The 20,814-nt window shown below is 31.4% G+C and overlaps 2 protein-coding genes across 2 annotated transcripts; both read left to right on the top strand.

Annotated features, from left to right (window-relative positions):
* The first annotated feature begins 2,821 nt into the window (after positions 1-2,821).
* Positions 2,822-3,768, top strand: LOC137829997 (ethylene-response factor C3-like). Its single transcript, XM_068637060.1, has one exon. The coding sequence runs from the start codon at positions 3,004-3,006 to the stop codon at positions 3,640-3,642; it is 639 nt and encodes a 212-aa protein (XP_068493161.1). The 5' UTR covers positions 2,822-3,003; the 3' UTR covers positions 3,643-3,768.
* Positions 3,769-19,138: 15,370 nt separating this feature from the next.
* LOC137829396 (uncharacterized) lies at positions 19,139-20,341 on the top strand. Its single transcript, XM_068636199.1, has one exon. It carries the CDS (start codon positions 19,139-19,141, stop codon positions 20,339-20,341), a length of 1,203 nt encoding a protein of 400 aa, XP_068492300.1.
* Positions 20,342-20,814: the final 473 nt, after the last annotated feature.

The following is a 20,814-nucleotide window of genomic DNA, read 5'->3' as shown; positions in this document are numbered from 1 at the left end:
ATTGTTCGTATTAATTACTCCATTAAACAGTAGATACTAGTATAATGAAGGATTCAAATTGTAAAAATTTATTTGTCTAAAATAGTGTGAATGTTCACGTGTGCATTATTCCTTGCATAATGTTGTAAAAGAAATGCATATGGTGTCCAGAAGCAAGATATTATTATATAGAACAAGAAATTTTTTGGTTCAGCGATATTTAATGCATATGACGGCGTGGATGATAATTTGGAGAAGCAAGAAAGAATGAAGACAAAGAGAAGAAAGACATGACAAGTTGGCTAGATCCTCTTCCTGCTGCGCTGGGAATGCTAAAAAACTAAACAATTATACAAACCAAAAACTTCATCACACACTCACTTACTTATTTTATTTCAAACTCTTTCTACATTTTCTTTTGTATTATTTAACAATTTTTTTTCAGTAATGGAAAATATATTTTGTTGTTTTATGATTGGAATAGTAAGAACAAATTTTATTGCTAATATTATTCATAAAAAATGAATTCACAATAATACAAAATTACCAGCCTCCATTTAATCTTTGATTTATTTGACGAATGGGTCTGATTTTTCACCTTCAAAACATGATAAGGGAAAAATTACCTTCAAAACATGATAAGGGAAAAAACAAGAAAACAACATTACAATAAAATCATGAAATAGAGACCAATTTTTAGAGACAAAAATAATAATTAGTTGCAATAGTAACTAAATTAGATACCATTTTAGAAACTAAAAAATTTATAATTAGTAGTTAAAACATTGGTAACTAATTAGATACCAATTTAGAAACTATTTAACAATAATAAAAACTAATTTAGAAACCAAAATTTTGTTTAGTTTCTAAAATAGTTTTTAATTTAGTAACTATTACAACTAATTATTTTGGTCTTTAAAAATTGGTTTCTATTTGATGATTTTCTTGTAGTGCAAGAAACATGATAAGGGAAAAAACAAGAAAGCAACACTACAATAAAATCATGAAATAGAAACCAATTTTTAGAGACAAAAATAATAATTAGTTGCAATAGTAACTAAATTAGATACAATTTTAGAAACTAAAAAATTTATAATTAGTAGTTAAAACATTGGTAACTAATTAGATACCAATTTAGAAACTATTTAACAATAATAAAAACTAATTTAAAAACCAAAATTTTGTTTAGTTTCTAAAATAGTTTTTAATTTAGTAACTATTACAACTAATTATTTTGGTCTTTAAAAATTGGTTTCTATTTCATGATTTTCTTGTAGTGCAAGAAGCAATTGACTGTCAAAATACGTGTGATATAGGGATAAATTAAGGAAAAAATATTCCTAACAACACCGAAGAAAATTAATAATTTTTCAAACTGTACCTAATTTAAATTATTAATAATATAATAAATGGGTTGAGTTTGTTTAGAAGAAAATAAACTAGGCAATAAAAATAGTAAAAGGAAGCATGTTTTTTTTATCAGCAAAAGGAAGCATGTTGATTATCAAACTTTTTCAACAATGAATTCTTCGTGAGTTGATAAATATATATCATCATTCAATCATCTAAATAAAATTGAATTGACCAAACATGCATAAGTTAAAGACAATTGAATATAATTAATGAAACATGTGCCTACTAATTTATTTAGTACCTTACTCATTTTCATACGTGTATTCTCTCTTGCGGAGGTGTAATGTACGCTTTAATCAGTTTTACAATATACACTCTTTACATAGAGTACTTACTTGAGCGGGAAGTACCTTTTTGAAGTCCACGACCTAACACCAATAATAAAAGGAGGAGACTTGAAGGAAGGAGCAGGGAGGCTACCGGCACATCAACAATTGTACAACCAGTTCCGGGTACTATCTAGACCCCTCTTTGTCCATACAAGTACATGGATGAAAGAGATGAGTGTAGATGAAAAAGATAAGTGCGGATGAAAGAGATGAGTGTGAGGAGATTTATATACGAATTGAGAGACGAAAATTATGAGATTTGTGATCTTTAAATTTAGACATTTGGATTAAAAAAAAATTTACATTCGTATTGTCACAATGACATACAAATTCATAACAATGCTTAACTGACACCAACTTTAATAAATATTGAAGATATTAATATTAGTAACCATAAATATAAAAACTTCTACTTAACCAACACTAATATTCATTTGTTTTACAAAATTTAAAATTTAAAATTTAAAATTTAAAAATTAAAACATTTAATATTATTAGGGTCGACTAAACCAATATACTATCTTTTCTTAAGATATTTTTATTATTAAATTATATTTAATATTATTAGAATTGATTTTTAAAAATATATTTAATATCATTAAAATAGGTTAAAATGATTTTAATATCTTTTATACATATTTGTAATTAGTAAAATATATATAATATTATTAGAATTGGTTAAAGTGAATTTAATATTTTTTAAAATATATTTAATAATATTAAAGTTATCTTAGCCAATTTTAATATTTTTTGAAATATTTTTATATATTATGAAATTTATAATAATTGTATATATTATATATTATTAAAAAATTATAAATATTTTGTGTTGAATCAAAGACAGTTTAACCTAATGTCTCATATACATCGACACTAAATTTTAAAAATGATCTGTACATTTTGTTGTAGCTTAATATTTTAACACTCATCTATGATGGGGTTTGCAGCCAAATAAATTAAAGGCAAAAATGGAAAGATGATGAACCGACAGAAAACAGTTGCCTTATACGACTTTGCCTATTTTTTTCAGAACCCAGATTGGAACATGTATGAGGAATCAATTAAACGATAAACAAAACAAAATGGGCATATTAAATTAAATATTTTGAATGATATTATTTAATAGCTTTGGATAAATGATATAATCCCTGAATTAAACAAATCAAATTAATATTGGAGCAAGAATCTGTACTTTGGTCTGAGGCAAATAAATTGAAGTCAAGAGGAGAAAGAAGACGAAGAAAGAGACCACAGTTAGTTGCCTACAAGCCTAGCTAGTAACATGACTTCTCCTTTCTTTCAGAGCCCATATTGGGACATGATCATGGAGATGCAAGAGCCTTCAGAAATTTTGTTCCAATCATTGTCAACCAATGATGTTCTTGACCCTCTACACGATTCTCTTTCCTTCGACATGGTTGACTTCTCCACAGCACCAACAGAAGGAAACCACAACGAGGCAAAGCAATTGGTGGTGGAGTCTCAAGAGCAGAATAGGGAAAGGTCATACATAGGTGTGAGGAAAAGGCCTTGGGGGAAATTTGCTGCAGAAATCCGAGATACAACCAGAAGGGGCACAAGGGTTTGGCTTGGAACCTTTGACAGTGCAGAAGCTGCTGCATTAGCTTATGACCAAGCTGCATTTTCCATGAGAGGCCATAATGCTGTACTCAATTTTCCTGTCAAAAGGGTTAAAGAATCTTTGCAAGAGATACAATATAGCTGCTTCAGTGGGTGCTCTCCTGCACTTGCACTCAAGGAGAGGCACTGCAAGCAAAAATACTTATCAAAAGCTAAAAAGTGTAAAGGGAAAGAGAAATCAAATTCAAATGTGGTGGTGTTAGAAGATTTGGGAGTTGACTACCTAGAGCAACTTCTAACCATATCTGATCAAAGTGCAAGCCCTAGCCACTTCAACTAAATCTTGCTCACTATTCTTTTGTTTCTTTTTCCTTCTTGTTTTTGGCCTTTTTACATAATCAACAATTTCCAGGTAGGGAGTGTGTATCTGTTATGACCTCTCTTTAATATACAAGTCCAGTGCCAATTCTTCTGTGATGGTTTCCACTTAGAAAATCCCTAAATGTATTATTTGATCTTTTAACAAAATGTTATAATAGTCAGTGATTGATCAATTGAATCTTTACTGCAGCAAAAGTGAATTAAATTTTGTCGACTCTCCTATTTGGTTGAACCTGAATTCATTCTGCCCGCAAATTTATGCTGGCACCTACATTTTCGATGCCCCTCTTATCATGATTCATATTTCAACACCCATCTCAAGAATTCTAATAAAGTCACTATCCACTCATGCAGAAAAAACCTTTCATCCTATTGCACCACTACTAAGACTTATAGTATCAATTATAGAGCATGAGTAGCAGAAACCTTATTGTCGAAAATGGTGTTTTTCCTATATGTAACTAGACTTCAGTCCAAATCACAACAAACCAAATCACATACCATGTTTTCTCAACTTTCTTTCCGTATATAGCACTTTTTAGATAGTAATTGGGAGAGAAAGATTTGATTGAAACATATTGAAATTGCTTTTACCATTCAGACCAGTGATTTCTCAAGCCTTTCTAAAAGCAAAACAAAAGGTTAAAAATAATTTGTTTATCTAACATATGTGATATAATCATAACACATCACAGATACAATTAATTAAAGATTTATATCCAGATAGAATCGAGTAATTTACTAATGATTTTAGGGGCCTTTTGTGTTATATCTAATATCCTTGTCCCTTAAACTTTGTAAATTGTGGTCAATCAATTCAATGAGGATTTTGCAATCACTGTAACCAGAAAGTATAATACTACAAACAAATGTTCTTAAACTCATTGAATACTTCAAGTGTAACGCAGGAAACCTAAAAGTCTATCGAATTAAGAAACTCAAAATATTGTGTCTGAATATATGAACACAGTGATTTATCATTTTCAACAAACACATATGACCCCCCAACAGTGTATTCCGTTCATAACACCACAAAAAACATAAAATAACAAAAAGCGAAACTTCATTATTTTCAGCTGAAGTATACATAATGGAGAAAATCTTATTTTCATAAATTTGTAATAAATCTTTAAATAGAAAATAAAGGAAAATAAGAAAATATTTCTGAAATAGGCCATCACTGCAATAAGAACCAATTCTGTATATACATTTCTTTAGCAGCACTTTGTAATTCAATACTTGTATCCAGAAAGACAAATAGATCTCAAGCTTCATATTTATGCATTCTACTTGTCAGCAGACTTGGGCGTATAACTTGTTACTGATTTGGAAGATGTTCAACTTAAATTATTTCTAGCTTTTATCAGTAAAAAATAAATTTAATTAAAATAAAATATCTGAGGAATACTCCAAATCTTATAAAGAAATGGTAGGAACAAACCAACCCATACCTATACATTTTTTTTTATCAGCAAATAGCACCCATACCTATACATGTTTCAGCTAAATCCTGCAGTTATGTTGAGCACTCACATCTAATCATTTTCTCTCTTATGATCTAGATCTCAAGAAGTAATATATAACAGTATAGCTTCATGAATTAAACAAGGGCATAGTAACATTTTACTCAGAAATAAGAATACTAGACCACAGAATAAAACTGACGTTTATAACGTTATAAGCACCAGATTTCTCAAACAGTTGTGTAATATTGGAAGAAAATTTTAAGGCAAATCTTAAGTATATTTATTGATTCAGAAGTTGCTATTTTACTGCTGAGTATACTAAGCATTATGCCTGTAAGAAACTATACATTCAAAATAACGCAAAGAATAATCAATGAAACCCCAATATTACCGATTCTCAAAATTTGAATCAGTAGGTCATTCCAATTCCTCCAGATATGCAACAAAAAAGAATGCTATGTCCTCTTTACGATGATGAAATTATTCCATTTCCTGAAATACCTGACAGAATCAACAAAAAAATGAACGAACAAAAAACAAACATACCTCTTAGTCCAACACTGTTTCTGTTGTTCCAGAAATATTTTCCTGAAAACGTTAAACGAAATAAATTCGCATCATTAATTTGACTTAGTTTTGAGGGAAAAATATTAAGGGTATCCTGGTTTGTAGTGAGGAATAGGGTTTAAAGGAGGCGGAAGAAGATAGAAGAGAGTAAGTTTCAAGTCCAAATCCCACAGTCAAGACAAAAGGTAACAGTTATTATTGTTTCCGTCTCAGAAAACGAAATTACTTAAAGAGAGTTTAATATTTATTATATATTATCATATTTATAATTACTTTTTGGGTACATACATTTATAATTAGTTCCCCTAAGAATACATTTTAAATCCTCGACTTAAATGCTAATATTTTTATTACTACTTATTGTACTGCTATTAAAAAAACTATTTATTGTACTGAGTAATGATTAAGGTACATCCTATTTCTGGGCGCGTAAACAGAGAAATACGAGGAAAAAGAGAAAAAAAGTAACAAATATAACAAAAGAGAAAAATATGATTGAAAATAGGGATAAGGAAAAAAAATGAGTGTATTATAATTGTTGTTTATTATTTTATCTAGTGAAAGGAAATAAAACAATCGAAAATGTTTTATTAACTCCTTCTACAAATTTGACATCATAGACGTAAGAATGTGGTAGTAGGATTTTTTGTAATTTTGATGGAAGTGATGTGTCATTGAGAGTAATTTTGTATAAGTGTATGAGTTTAGTGTTTGAGTGCGAGTGCAAAAGCGAGAGAGTTTGGAACGAAAGGAAGAAAGAAGCAACGAACTCGTCGAAGGGAGAGACAAAGAAGCAGCGAGAAACACAGACCATAACACTACAAGAAAATTATTAAATAGAAATCAATTTTAGAGACAAAAAATAATTAGTTACTATAGTGACTAAATTAGAGACCGTTTTAGAAACTATTTTTTTTTTGGTTTCTAAATCAGTTTCTAATATTGATAAATAGTTTCTAATTTGGTATCTAATTAGGTACCAAGGTTTTAACTACCAATTATTTAGATTCTAAATTTGGTAGCAAAAACCTTGGTAGGTAATTAGATACCAATTTAGAAATTATTCATCAATAATAGAAACTAATTTAGAAACCAATAATATTTTTAGTTTCTAAAACGGTCTCTAATTTAGTCACTATAGCAACTAATTATTTTTTGTCTCTAAAATCGGTTTCTATTTAGTGATTTTCTTGTAGTGTAAACGTCTTTCTTGTGCGGTTGTCGTTGCTTTTTTGTTTTTTGTTCAAGTGCTCAACATCATTGACTTCACTCATCAATCAGAACTGACCCTATATTACACCAATTACTTGACCCAACCACTGCAATATATGGCATAGCTTCCTACAGACCTACTGTCACAGCTAAAGTGGTTACCTGTGTGTGTAAGTGGCCACCTGTGTTATGTTTATGGCCACCAACTCTTCACAACATCAACTATCTCAAATGAGCTAGGAATTACTTTTGCATCACCCCCACAACATTAAAAACTCACTCTTACTCCGTAATCACTTTCAATTTCGTCATTACAACCCTTTCGGCTAACCACATGGTTACCCATGGCAGAACTGGACACCCACCCTACCAGAACTGGTTACCCAACCACAGGTTTCTCCACATGTACGTACTGGCACACGAAAAAATGGTTACCTGTGTGCTCGTAAGTGGTCACTTCTATGATGTTTATGGCCACCCACAATTCATGAAAAAATTCAAAAAGTTTTTGAATATGGGCCATATATTACACCCATGGCAGAACTTGACACACACCCTATCACAACTGGTTACCTAGCTACAGGTTCCTCCACATGTAATGGCACACACGCAAAACTGGTTACCCGTGTGCCTGTAAGTGGTCACTTTTGTGACGTTTATGGTCACCCGCTCTTCATGAAAAAAAATTCAAAAAGCTTTTGAATATGAGCCATATATTACACCAGTTAGATGACTTAACTAGTGTAATATAGGTCATTCTAAGTAAAAAAAATATATATTACACTGGTTGTTACTAAGAACCAGTATAATATATTCATTTTTACCATATTTTAAAGCTCGCGTCTCACTGCTCATTAGCGCTACTACCTTATTTACTATGTCACATCATTGCCACGTCTGCAGTGTCAAATGTGTGTTATAGTGTGGACAATGTCAATATATCAAGACTCTAAAACAATTTAAGAAGAAAGGTTGACGGTTCTACTTACTTTTGTTACATAAAAAGAATTATTTTTACTTTTTTTTTCCTCTAACATATCTCATCACAGAATATATTTTTTCTTTTCAAAAACGCATTTTGAAATGAATATACATAATAAATTTTATAAGAATTAAAACTAACATTTCAAATTATTTTAGAAATTAAAACATAAAAGATTTAAAGATAAGCCATAAGATAAAGAATGGCATAACCCATCAGCATAGGTCTTTTGTAGAAGTTGGTCCTAATGCCCAAAAACTGATCCTACACAATCAACATGACCAAAGAGGAAATTTGATTTAAGAAGGAATATAGAATCCAAACATAACACCTAATCAAACAAAACTTAAAATAATAGAAGAGATCTGCAACTAAATCCTAATTTGTTCTTGCAGGGAAACCAAGCTGAGGCAAGGTGGAGAATGAAATAATAATCTTGAATGGATGTGGAAGATAGGATGGAGAAGGTGTTTGTTTGAATGGTAAAAGGAACAGGAGCAACAACTGATAATGTTGTTGGGAAGGAAAAGCTTAAATGAAGAAAAAGCGGACTCGTGGTTTGGAGAGATAGGGAATCCACAAAGTTTACAGTTTCAATCAGCTTACAGAGTGTTGAAAGGTGAAGGGCAGGTTGAAGGTGTTACTATGTATGAGGCGGGGAGGAATAAGGCACAACCATCAACTCATTTTATTGCTTGGAGAGTGTTGGAGGATAAGATAGTATCGAAAGTTAACCTGGTGAAAAAGGGGATAATTGTGGAAAACGGTGTTTGTAATATGTGTGGTGAGAGGAAACAATGTCTCACCTCTTTTGTACATGTCGAGTAGCTTGGCTTGTTTGGTCAAAATGTTATGAGTGGGTGTGCATGACATTGATGGTACACCAGGAGCCGAAATGCATTTTTCTCAGTTTAGGATGATTGAGCAAAGTGAAGTTGTTAATCAGATATGCATGTGTGTGTGGATAGTTATAGGGGAATTGTGGAAACAAAGAAATAACAAGATTTTAAAAAACGAACGCATAGATCATACCGAAATTTTACGATGGCGCAGCTGAAAGCTTGGTCATTAATAACCTTGAAGGTACGATTATCATGTTTTTCCTATTCTGATTGGTGTCTGGAACCATTGATGTGTATGAAATCTATTAAAAATAATATTGGTTAGAGAAGCGTGGGTCAACTATTGGATGTATGTAAGAGATTGGAGGTAAGGTAGGGAAGAGAAGGTTTGCTTAAATCTGGGTATTTTTTGTCTCTTGTATAAGGGTTAAGGTATTCCTGAAATACCTCTATTTATATATTCTTTTCTTGCTGATAAAAAATCTGGAACTTAATGAATTTTTCCTAGTTCAACAATCATAACACCTAATAATCATAACTTAATCAAAATAAGAATTTTGCACCTAGAGCATAATTTTTCAACAATAGCGCAGTGGGAGAGAATTCATGACACCTAAACTCAACACAAATTTTCATTAGGTGTTCTCTCATTGCACTTAAACTTTCTTATTTTGACCTCAAATCTAATGCTTTGATTAGGCTCATTGCATTCAAAAAAGGGTTAATATTTTTTTTATAAGTCCCAACAAATTTTCTTCTTCCCAACTTAATTAAGGGGTATCAATAATCCAGCTCCCCTACAACAATCTGTTAGCTTCTTAGCAGAAATTTCCTTGATCAACATGTCAGACTAGTTGCATTTGTATGAACCTTCTCTAGGTACAACTCTCCATCCTCCAAATCATTTCATATCCAATGATAACGATAATCAATGTGCTTTGTTCGAGAATGAAATGTAGGATTCTTAGTTTGGTGGATTGCACTTTGGTTGTCACAATGGAGAACATTCTTGAACATGACCCAATTCATGCAAGAAAAATTTCATATATTATACCTCTTTTCCAGCTTCAAATAACACATCTTTGTAACTTGGATTGTCAAGATACAACTCCCCTATAAAAGTAGTTAGACCCGATGTGGATTTTTTGGAATCTACAAAAGTATTTCTTCCAATTGTAGTTCATGTTAAAACATTCCTATGCTTTGAAACTCATTAAACAGCATGCCATTATAACTGACTACTCAGGCATATGTGCAGGAAATTTTGAATGAAGGAATCAATAACCAGGTTTTCTACTTCATATACATACAGTGGCTGCAGTGCAGGATCGACAACAATAACAATAAGCAGCTTTGTGCCATCTGATTTGCTGGTTTTTGGTGTTGGAGAAGTTTGTATTTTGGTTCTGGTTTGTTGAGTTTTCTCTAATCTAATTATATGAGGAAGCCTAAGGTTGTTATATGTTATGTTACATCTTTAAGTTTATACTAGATGTTAGACTTTTGTTTTGATATTTGTAAAAACACTTTTTGAAATGACTCATTTACTTTCATTATTCTTTACTGATAAAAAAAAAACAATAAATATAAACTAACAGTACAATCAGAATACAAAGATAAACCAGCTTTTTAATCCTCCTAGTCCTGTCTTCATTCTTTGAAATATCTGACAGGGTTTATCATAGAAACATTCTAGAAGAAACAGAACAGAACAAAGAAAATTAGAATAACTCTTCAAGTTTGTTGATTATACTTACAAGTATATGTGTGTGCCTGGTTGCTGTAAGCTCCGTTATCATATCCAATGCTCGAAGTGCTGGTTGTCTTCATGGCACAACGCCTCTGCCATAGTTTTGAAAAGTTAACTGTGACAAACATGAAGATGATTAAGACTAGAGAGCCTTCAATATAGGATTAGTGCTTATTACCTTTTTGACTCAGTCTTGGTGAACTTATAGCAGCCAAGTTCAGACAAATTAATTGTGATTGCGAACCAACCAATTTATGAGCGGGTGCTGTTACATATATACTCTAACAGTATGAATTGGAAAATCAAAAAGTGGCAATTACACAGGTGCATGCATCATTCTCGAACTTTGAAAAGGATTCAATTTGATATAGAGTGATGAGATGATGACGAGAGGCTGCGCGTTTGTGTAGAGCGTCCAGATACAGATTCATTCATTTGGGTGGTATTGCATGGTTCATAGATTTAGGTCTAAATCTGGCGAAGTCCACAATTTCATTTCAAAAAGCAAAAGCTCCCTTTGACACTAGTGCATAGGTGCAACAACTAGGTATATGTATACGATGAAACAACTGCTCAATACCTTGCATGTATCCACAATCTTGCACCCAATTTCGATTCTGACAATCCTATATATTGAAGCATGTGCTATAAACCATCCTACTAATTCTTCAGTTATTACCTTTAAATAAACAAAAAATTACAAGTTGGAGGGTTATGTGCAGTACCATATTTGTTACAGTATTACTTTTGATTAATATAAGACAAAACGATGTCTGCATCGGGAAATTTATATCTGCCATATAAAATATTTGGCACGCACTATGCAGAACTTTTTTTTTTCCTGCTATGCGCTACCTTTCTTTCTTTTTTCTTTCAAAAACCACTGTTTACGCTTAGTTTGATTCATCTTTGTTAATATTTTTATTATAGTTTAGTTAAAATTTTAGTACATATAAAATATTTTGATTCATCTAAAATATAATTTAAAGATAAAAATATTATTTATAAGAAAATTGTATGTAAGAAGAAAGAAGATGTTTTTATTATGTGTATTTACATCACTTTATTAGAAAATATATATTAGTGTAGGAAAATTTTCTCTTTTCAAATTACAATCTAATTAGATAGATCCACTCATCATGATATTCTATCATTATTAAATTATTGCATATAATTAGGTATCGTATTACAATATTGCATATAATAATTACGTATAATTTGATAATTTATTATTTCTTTAATATTATTTACGGTAGTTTTATTATATAAATAATTTATTACTCTATTTTATTCTTATTTACAACTCGGTAATGGAAGAAGAAGCCAAAAATAATACATATAGAAAAATATGCTTTTCACAACTTTGAAGTTGCATAAAAATCGTGATGTGAAGGTTTTAGAAATATATATATATATATATATATATATATATATATATATATTATTACAGATTCTTTTTCTTCTCTCATTTTCCCACTAATTTTGGTGAATATATACGTGAAAAGTTTTCAAGAGATAGGAAAGAAAGAGTAGAGAAAGTGTTCATAGCCAAGAAACTGAATTCGAGGGGAGAAAGACTTGGCTTCGTGAGATTGATAGGGTGCAGAATCCAAACGAACTAGAAAAGCAGCTAGACTCAGTAAGATCGAAAATACGAAGATTCACATGGAAAATACTATTAGAATATCATTAAATAAAAATTAATTATTAAATAAAATATAATTAGTTATTATATTAATTAAATTAAATATTATTTTATAAACTAAAAAATTATTAAAATTTTAAATAAATTTTAAATTTTTAACTTAACTTTTAAATTAGTATTTAATTAATTATCAAAACTTTAACTTCTAACTTTAGAATATAAAGGAATTTGTAGTTAAAATTGTAAGGTAAAAGTTAATCATGAGCGTTAAAAGATAAAAGTGTGAAGTATGAATTCATGTATGTGGTTCCTTTTCTTTGATATAATCATGTATCTAATGCATCATAAACAAGAATACAGGGCACATTCTAATGCGAAAGTGGGCTTTAATAAAAAAAAAGGCATAGACCACAGTAGGCCCTAATGCAGGTTTAAGCAAGTGGCTCATTATTTATCTGCAAAATCTTTCCATTCGTTTCAATAAATAATTTTAACTCTCTCTTTCGCACTTCATTTTTTTATTTCTTTTCCTTTGCATTGATGTAGATTGTAGAGTGAGTAGATTCAGGAATAGTATTGCATCACCATTGGACAATGATGACGATGTTGATTAATTAATTTGGTGACTAACGGAACCAACAAAACATGACCAATTTCACTAGATCCTCTGCCTACACAAACAAACAACACAGTTATCGAAACCTAAAAAGTTAGTGACACGGACACAATTCCAATGATCTTTAAAGTGTTTCCACATGTTCATCGTACCTGTATTATGTTCTGTTAAATATTTGAATTAACTACCCCCGTCCATCACCTTTCTAAATAGGCTCATTCTACTCTTTGACTCACGTGCTTGAAAATGAAATTAAGCAAAACTGAAATCAAGGGCCATTGAAATTCGTACATAGTTTGGTAGTGGACAGTGGCTGGACTTAAAAGTTTGTGGGGGAGTTTGTGTTGGAGTTTTTTATTTTCTTTAAATATAAATTATATTATAATTTTTAATATTATTATTTTAATATTATTTAATTTTAAATTTATCTTTTATTATATATATTTATTTTTAAATTAATCACAGAATTGTATATCATTTAAGAGTTATTAAACTATATTTTTTAAATAAAAACTTGATTTTACATTATAACATATATCAATTAGGGATACCAGAGAAAATTTCTTCACACAAAAAAATCATAATGTAGGTTTCTTGAGTATAAAAAGGAAGAAATAATTACCAACTTATAGTCCATGCTCTTCCTAATTTGTTTTCAAGGTGTCACATATATTATTATTAAGTACACTTTATAAAGTGAGATTTGCATCCATTTATATAACGGTTCGATAGCAAGTGACCTAATAAGTTCAACAATTTTTTTATAGAATAACCTTTAAATGACACTGATATCATATTAAGATTTAAACTTTAAGTTTAACTCAACCTTATAAAATCGGTAAAATATTTTTATCTCTAGTTGATGTGAGATTTTCAACACACAACGACAATAATAATTTCCTACAGTGTCACTTTATTAAGGAAAAGAGAAAGACTTGGGTGATTTATTTGCTTTACTTCACTATCACTATGGTTGATTTGGATTCATGTAAGCAACACTATATTCAAAGGAGAGGTGCATACAATTGACGTGTTTTTTCATCTCAAATTTAGATTTTGGGCATGGGTATTCAACAAAGTTGATGGTTTCTCCTATTTTTTAAAAATGGTCCTCTAATCATACATGATCTATACCGTATGGACTAGTTAAGTGTCGAAACGTTAAAGAAATAAAGTTTTATTTTCTGAATTTAATTCTAAATCTTTACATGCTTTTTGTGTTCGGAAATTGAGAGCTCACTGAATCGTATATACCGACTAAATGATGGAATGCTAATGAAATGATTTTTTTCCGAATTTAATTCTGAGCCCTTTGCACGCTCCTGGTGCTCGGGTCTATAGGGCCACTATACCGTACAGTTCGGCTATGTGCAGGGACGTTAAAGAAATGAATTTCTTTTTGAACTTGGTGCTTTTTGTCCTCGCTTGAGCCTAGAAAAAGGAAAATTCTCTAAACCGTTTTCAATAATTTCTTGAAGATTCACTCTTTTTTAGAAGTATTATTTGAACTAAATTAATAAAAAATGAGCTTTGTTGAACCAAATGACATCTACAAGTTTTGAAGGAGAAGTTTGTTTTTGCTCTTATTATTTTTGAAATTAATCACACTTCAAGTGATGTCTCTCTCTCTCTAATACATTGTCTCATTAGTTGTTTTAGTTTTTGCATAGGTTTTGGTGTATTTACTTAGTAGGTTTCTACATCTGGTTATATTTTTATAGGTATTCAAGAAATTTCATAATCTTGAATTTGTTGCATATTGCTTATGAATAGTGTGTATCTAGTTTGTCAAGAGTTGTATAATAAAATTAAAATTGAATGTAGATTAGGAGAGAATAAAACTTTTTTTTATCAGCAATTAATAAATTAAATTAGAGGGTTACTTCAGGGATAATCCAACCCATATACACAATCATAAGGTTACAACCCCCTTGTGATATAGAGCAAAGTCAAATATCCAACAGTTCTGAAACTTTAGATGTCAAAAACCTACAACTAATTGATCTCAAACTGGTGTAGACAGGTGTAAATTTTGCACCAGCTCTACCTAACATTATTACCAAAATCAGCATCAAAATAAGATAATAGTAGCTCAAAATCTTCCAGCACAACAATTGACCATAAGTTCCCATTTTGCATCATTCTGTCCACGCAAACCAGGATACCCTGTTTCAACCAGAAAAACCTTTCCTAGCTTTTAGCTAAGATATTAGTAATACAAATTGATAAAAAACGGTTGTAACAATCTTAGAAATGATTCTATATTACGCATCACCCATCCCTCCTTCATAACCCCTCATACCCTACCACCATTAACCTATCTTCCTTTCACCTTGACTACTTCCCTATACTCCTTCCATCTACTATAAGCTTTTAATGCACAAGATAGGATTTAAAAGCCAATCAGAGAAACAATAACTAAAGGACTTCATTCTATACCTCAACCATAACAAAGTTTTAAGTTGAGCCATATGAAATATTTCCTTTGTATCAACACTATCTTGTTTAAAGATAGTTATGTTCCTTTGATCTCAAATGCTCCATACTATAGCTGCCCATACACCTTTCCACACAAAATTTTGTTTATAATTCATCTGCATCAAATAGAAGCTCTCAAAATGGTCCCTGGGGATTTTTTGTTGTACAAACATAATTCCAATCCATCTAAAACACCAGTTCCATACCTGTATTGCAAATTCACACTCTAAGAACACGTGCTGAGCCGATTCAGATCACTTCTAACAAAGAGCACAAAAATTTCTTGTATTTCTTTGTTTATTTCCTTCAGCAGCAGTTTTTTTTTTATTGTTCTTTCCTCTTCTTGACTCGTGAAAGATTTCTTCTAAAATCTAATAATATGTGGTTAAGATTTAGAATAATTGTTTTTTTTTAAAAGATCTTTGAAACTAATTCACCTCCTCTTTTCATATTGTATAAGTACGTTCTTTATTCTTACAAGACCAAGTTAGTTTAGTTTAATTGAGATCAATTGAATCCAAATATAAGAAACATACATAATTCTGTTTTAAAAAAATGCATAAATTTATCCAAAACAAATGTTCATATATAATTATATCGTTGAAAAATAATATTTATATTATAATTGACTTACGTGAGCACAATAATAGAAGAATTATATAACTATATATAAAATCTTATATATAAAAATAAATAATACCAAAAGTGTATTATTAATTTCATTAAGAATCATTGAATTTATAAATTATAAATTCCATAAATTCAATATTATAATTAATTAAGATTAAATTCGATTGATTTGGTTGACAACTTGACGACAAATCTTATGCAGTCAAAATTCAAACTAATTCAATTTAATTTGAAGTATCAATTAAGTAGTCTATCCAAAAAATTTACATACTTTGACCAATGTGTGCCTAAGTGGCTTGTTTGGACAATAATTGATATGTAATAGGAGATCAAATTTTGTTCAAACTATATAACTGATTTTTTAGAAAAAAAAAACTTAAATTAATCAAAAACTGACGTTTAGCCGCCAGTCGGCAAATAAAAGTTAAAAACCGTTGCGACTTTACCAAAATAATAATAATAAATAATGTTGATTTTGAAATCGGGAAAATTCTAGAATCACGACTAATTTAGTCAAGAATCCTCACAATCTTGCTTTGCATTATTGACTTTACTTTTTTTTAAAAAAAAAAACTGATTACCACGTTTCTTATAAAAGAGAGCAAGTCAGAACAGAATTTATGTGAAGCTGTATTTTTAGATGATGATGGAAAAAGTAAATGGGAGAAATTTTTTTAAAAAAAATACATGGAAGGAATGATTTTTTTCTATTATATAGATAAAAAAGAAAAAAGTATTTTCCCTTTAATGGTTAAAAAGATAATTGTTAAGAATATTGATAAATTTGTTAGATATAGTTTTTTTTTACTCAAAGTGATGTATTTTTTTTTTCATATTTTTAAAATTGTCAAACAAAAATTCTTCAAAATAGATGAATGATTAATACGACAAATTTAACAAAGAAAACTCATCAACTGTATGCACAAATTTTAAAAAATAAAAAAAATCATATAAGCAAAATACGATTTGAATTTAAACAGATGGGACTATAATCTACATTTTACTACGATATGTGAATTTGCTCTATTGTAATCTTGAACATTGAATTGATTTATTTGAAAGTGATTGAATAATGATTTTTCTATTTTATTACGTATACAATTATATTGTCATGCCAATATTGGTATGCTTTCAGTTAATGTCAAATTTTGATATTTTTAAAATATTCATTTTCGATTCTATTATCTGCTCCAACTTTCTGATTAATTTTTTTTTTGGTTATTTAAGATTTATTAAGAATTCAAAATAATTTTAATGTATTAAAAACCAAAAATTATATTTAATTTTTTAATCATGTATAATAAAAATTCACTCACACTTTAATTATATATAATAAAAAAAATTAGTTAAAATATATTTTTTAAAAACTTAATTTTCTTTAATTATATAGAAAAAAAGTTATAATAGTAAATTAAACTTATTTAATTTCCTATTATTTTTTTAAATTTAAATACTAAAAAATGTACATTAAATTATTATATATTAATTTATATTATAATATAAGAAATCGTAATATATTAATTTAAATTATAATGTAAGAAAATGTAAAGTGAAATACGATTTTTAACTGAAATAGTGTTTTCTAAATACCTTTTTGGTTGTTTTTTTTATAAATTTTATATATTAAAATATATTATAATATTTTGAAATTGTATTCGTATATTTTTTTTAAAAAAAATTGTACACGGAGTTGACGAGATTTTTTATTAAATTTGAATTTCGCATTAAGATTTATCTATTTGGGGGGAAAAACATTTACCCATTTTAAGAAAATCGAGAAAAAAATTAAAGACCTCGGATACTTTTATAGATTATTTATTTATTAAAAATTCAAATGATAGAAAGTATGGTTTTTCATCAAAGATTGAATTAATACAAAAATAATTTTATATTAAACAAAGCGTAAGTTATGTGAATAATTTATTTACAAGAATGTTACTAGTACTATAGGTTTTACAGCAATGCAAATTCCCTTTCTCTCTTTAATTAATAATATTTTATTATCACTTCATTCAACTTGGTTTTCTCCTTAAGAAGGAAAGTTTGTGGTCCAATTAATCAGTAAAGGTTGGATTTCAAGACACTTCTTACGACTTCAACGTTGTCATGCACTTTATTAATGTTAAACCGACCCTCAGTTTAAGGAAAACATTCACTTTTGGTGTTCTCATCTTATATACTACCAACAAAAATTAGTGATGGATTAAATACATTAAAATAATAACCATGGTAGCCATTTCATATTCTACTATAAGTTTGACAGAATATTCTTTACAAAATGGCCAATTAAAAAAAAAAAAATTGCCAATAAATTACGCTTAGAACTTTCATCCATAAGTTTGTCGATAATGTTATCTTCAATAACAAAAATATGTGTAGTAATGCTATGGATAAAAACTTACACTATAAATCTAAAATTATTAAATTAATATATTTTAATAAATTATTATTGTACCGGTCGGCATCGGACGACCGCATGGTTCGAATTAAAATTATCTAATTAATTAACGTGGTTACGCGTGGGACAAACGGTTACAATTCCCACTGAACAACAAACACACGTGAACACTCCCTGGATTTTCGGGAACATCCCCTAGATCCCAGGAAACCATCTAACACGATCCAAAAACCACAAAACACGTCGCGAACCACTAACGACCCAGAGGGCCCAAGCCCAAGGGGAACATACAAAAGAAGAGAAAGAAAGAGAGAAAGGTATGTTTTTTCAGATTATTAAGGATTCTCACTGAGAGAGATTACTGACTTGAGCGTCGGAGCACAATCGCAGGTACCCCCACCGGCCGACCGAGGCACGCGAGGAAGAAGGAAACTCGAAGGACAAGCAATTAAGAGCGGAGCAGACACCTTGTATCGACGTGGACCAACATTATTCAGCCCCCAATATCCATACAGGTACAATTGGCGCCCACCGTGGGGCCGAGTAATCATTATTCCCAGACCCAAAGATCCCAACGCTCGAAGATGGGCTCAACGGCAAACAACAACAATGATATCTCAGAAGAGCATAGGACCATACTCCAAACCCTCCAGATTCAGATGCAGGAGTTACTCCAAAAAGGAGTCATCGACTAACTTCGCCAAGATGAAGAAAGGAAAAGACGAGAAGAAGAGCGCCAACAACACGCAGAAGAGATAGCCCAATTGAAAGAACAGAACAAGAGATTGTTGGATAGACTCGAACAATCTGAACGTGAAGGGCATTCACGTGCGCCTTCTCCATCACCGTTCCAATCAGGAACGAAAACAATGGCCCAGACTATACCTCACACGTCACTCATTCAACACACCCATCAGAGTGTAAAGCCAGTAACCCCAAACGAGGTAACAAACCCGAAAGGCCATCCGTTCACTGATGACATCATAGCCACTCCCCTCCCTGACAAGTGGAGGGGCCTAACGATAAACCTTTATGACGGATCCACAGATCCAGACGAACATCTGAATATATTTAGAACTCAAATGACCCTTTACACAACCGACCGAACAGTATGGTGTAAAGTCTTCCCCACCTCTCTCAGGGAAGGACCCCTTGGATGGTTTTCTGACCTTCCACCCAATTCCATTACAAGCTTCGACGCTTTGGAATTGAAGTTCACCACGCAATACGCCACAAGTAGACCTCATCGGACATCCTCCATGTCCCTTCTAAATGTCAAACAAGAAAGGGGGGAATCATTGAGAACATTCATGAACAGATTTAGCAAAGTGTGTATGAGCATTCGTAATCTTAATCCAGAAATAGCCATGCATCATCTGGTCTCAGCCATACTACCGGGAAGGTTCACTGAAAGTCTTATCAAACGGCCTCCGTGCAATATGGATGAATTAAGAACAAGAGCAACAAAGTTCATGCAGATAGAAGAACATATTGACTATCATCGAAAAACTTATGCTGAGAACACAGACAAGAGCAAAGGGATTCGTCCCCCCATAGTACCGACCGACCGAGAACGACATCGCCCCAATAGGGGTCCCTGTTTCCACAACTACACTCCCTTGATTGTACCAAGGGGTAAGGTTCTCGACGAAGCACTGCAGATTGAATTGATTCCGGCATTGAAGCAATCACAAACCCCTCCCAATGCCGACACTAGTAAACGTTGCCAATACCATCGTAACTATGGCCACACGACCGAAGGGTGCCAAGCACTGAAAGATAAAATTGAAGAGCTCGTCCAGGCCGGTCATCTCCGCAAGTTCGTGAAAACCACCATCACTACATCCAGGTCACCCCAGCGTGAGCATGATCCCCGAGAACGTTCGGGACGGAGAGACGACCGGACCCGTGACAACCACTATCGTTCAAACAGAAGAAAAAGAAGCGAAAGTCTGATCAGACGAACGAGGCCTAAAAGCGAAAGCCCTGAACGTAGAAGTCGAACTAAACAAAAAGTTCGCGCAGTCATCAATACAATCGCTGGACCGGTGTCGCTCGGTCAGCCCCCTTAAGAAATTAATTACATTGCAGGTGGCTTTGCGGGTGGAGGATGCTCTAATTCAGCAAGGAAAAAACATTTGAGAGCAGTTCAATCCGTTCATTCGACCTACACAAAACGCCGACCGCATATACCACCAATCACTTTCACTGACGAAGATTTCACAGCAATTGATCCATCTCAAGATGACCCCATGGTAATAACTGTGGAGATAGATAAATTTGCAATCGCAAAAGTTTTGGTAGATCAGGGCAGCTCGGTCGACATCCTGTACTGGGAAACGTTTAAAAAGATGAAGTTCCAGAAGCAGAGATACAACCCTACAACGAGCAGATAGTTGGTTTCTCAGGGGAAAGAGTGGATACGAAAGGATTTATCGATCTATACACTACGTTCGGCGATGATTACCTTAGCAAGACCATCAATATACGATACCTACTCGTTAATGCCAATACATCATACAATATTTTGCTCGGTCGGCCATCT

The sequence above is a fragment of the Phaseolus vulgaris genome, chromosome 7, assembly GCF_000499845.2.
Source record: "Phaseolus vulgaris cultivar G19833 chromosome 7, P. vulgaris v2.0, whole genome shotgun sequence".
Classification (NCBI taxonomy): domain Eukaryota; kingdom Viridiplantae; phylum Streptophyta; class Magnoliopsida; order Fabales; family Fabaceae; genus Phaseolus; species Phaseolus vulgaris.
Note: the sequence above shows the minus strand (reverse complement) of the source record. Positions and strands in the feature narration are given on the sequence as shown.

Excerpts from the sequence above, each read along its gene's own strand:
- LOC137829396 (XM_068636199.1), top strand. The coding sequence starts at position 19,139 with ATGGCCCAGACTATACCTCACACGTCACTCATTCAACACACCCATCAG.
- LOC137829997 (XM_068637060.1), top strand. The coding sequence starts at position 3,004 with ATGACTTCTCCTTTCTTTCAGAGCCCATATTGGGACATGATCATGGAG.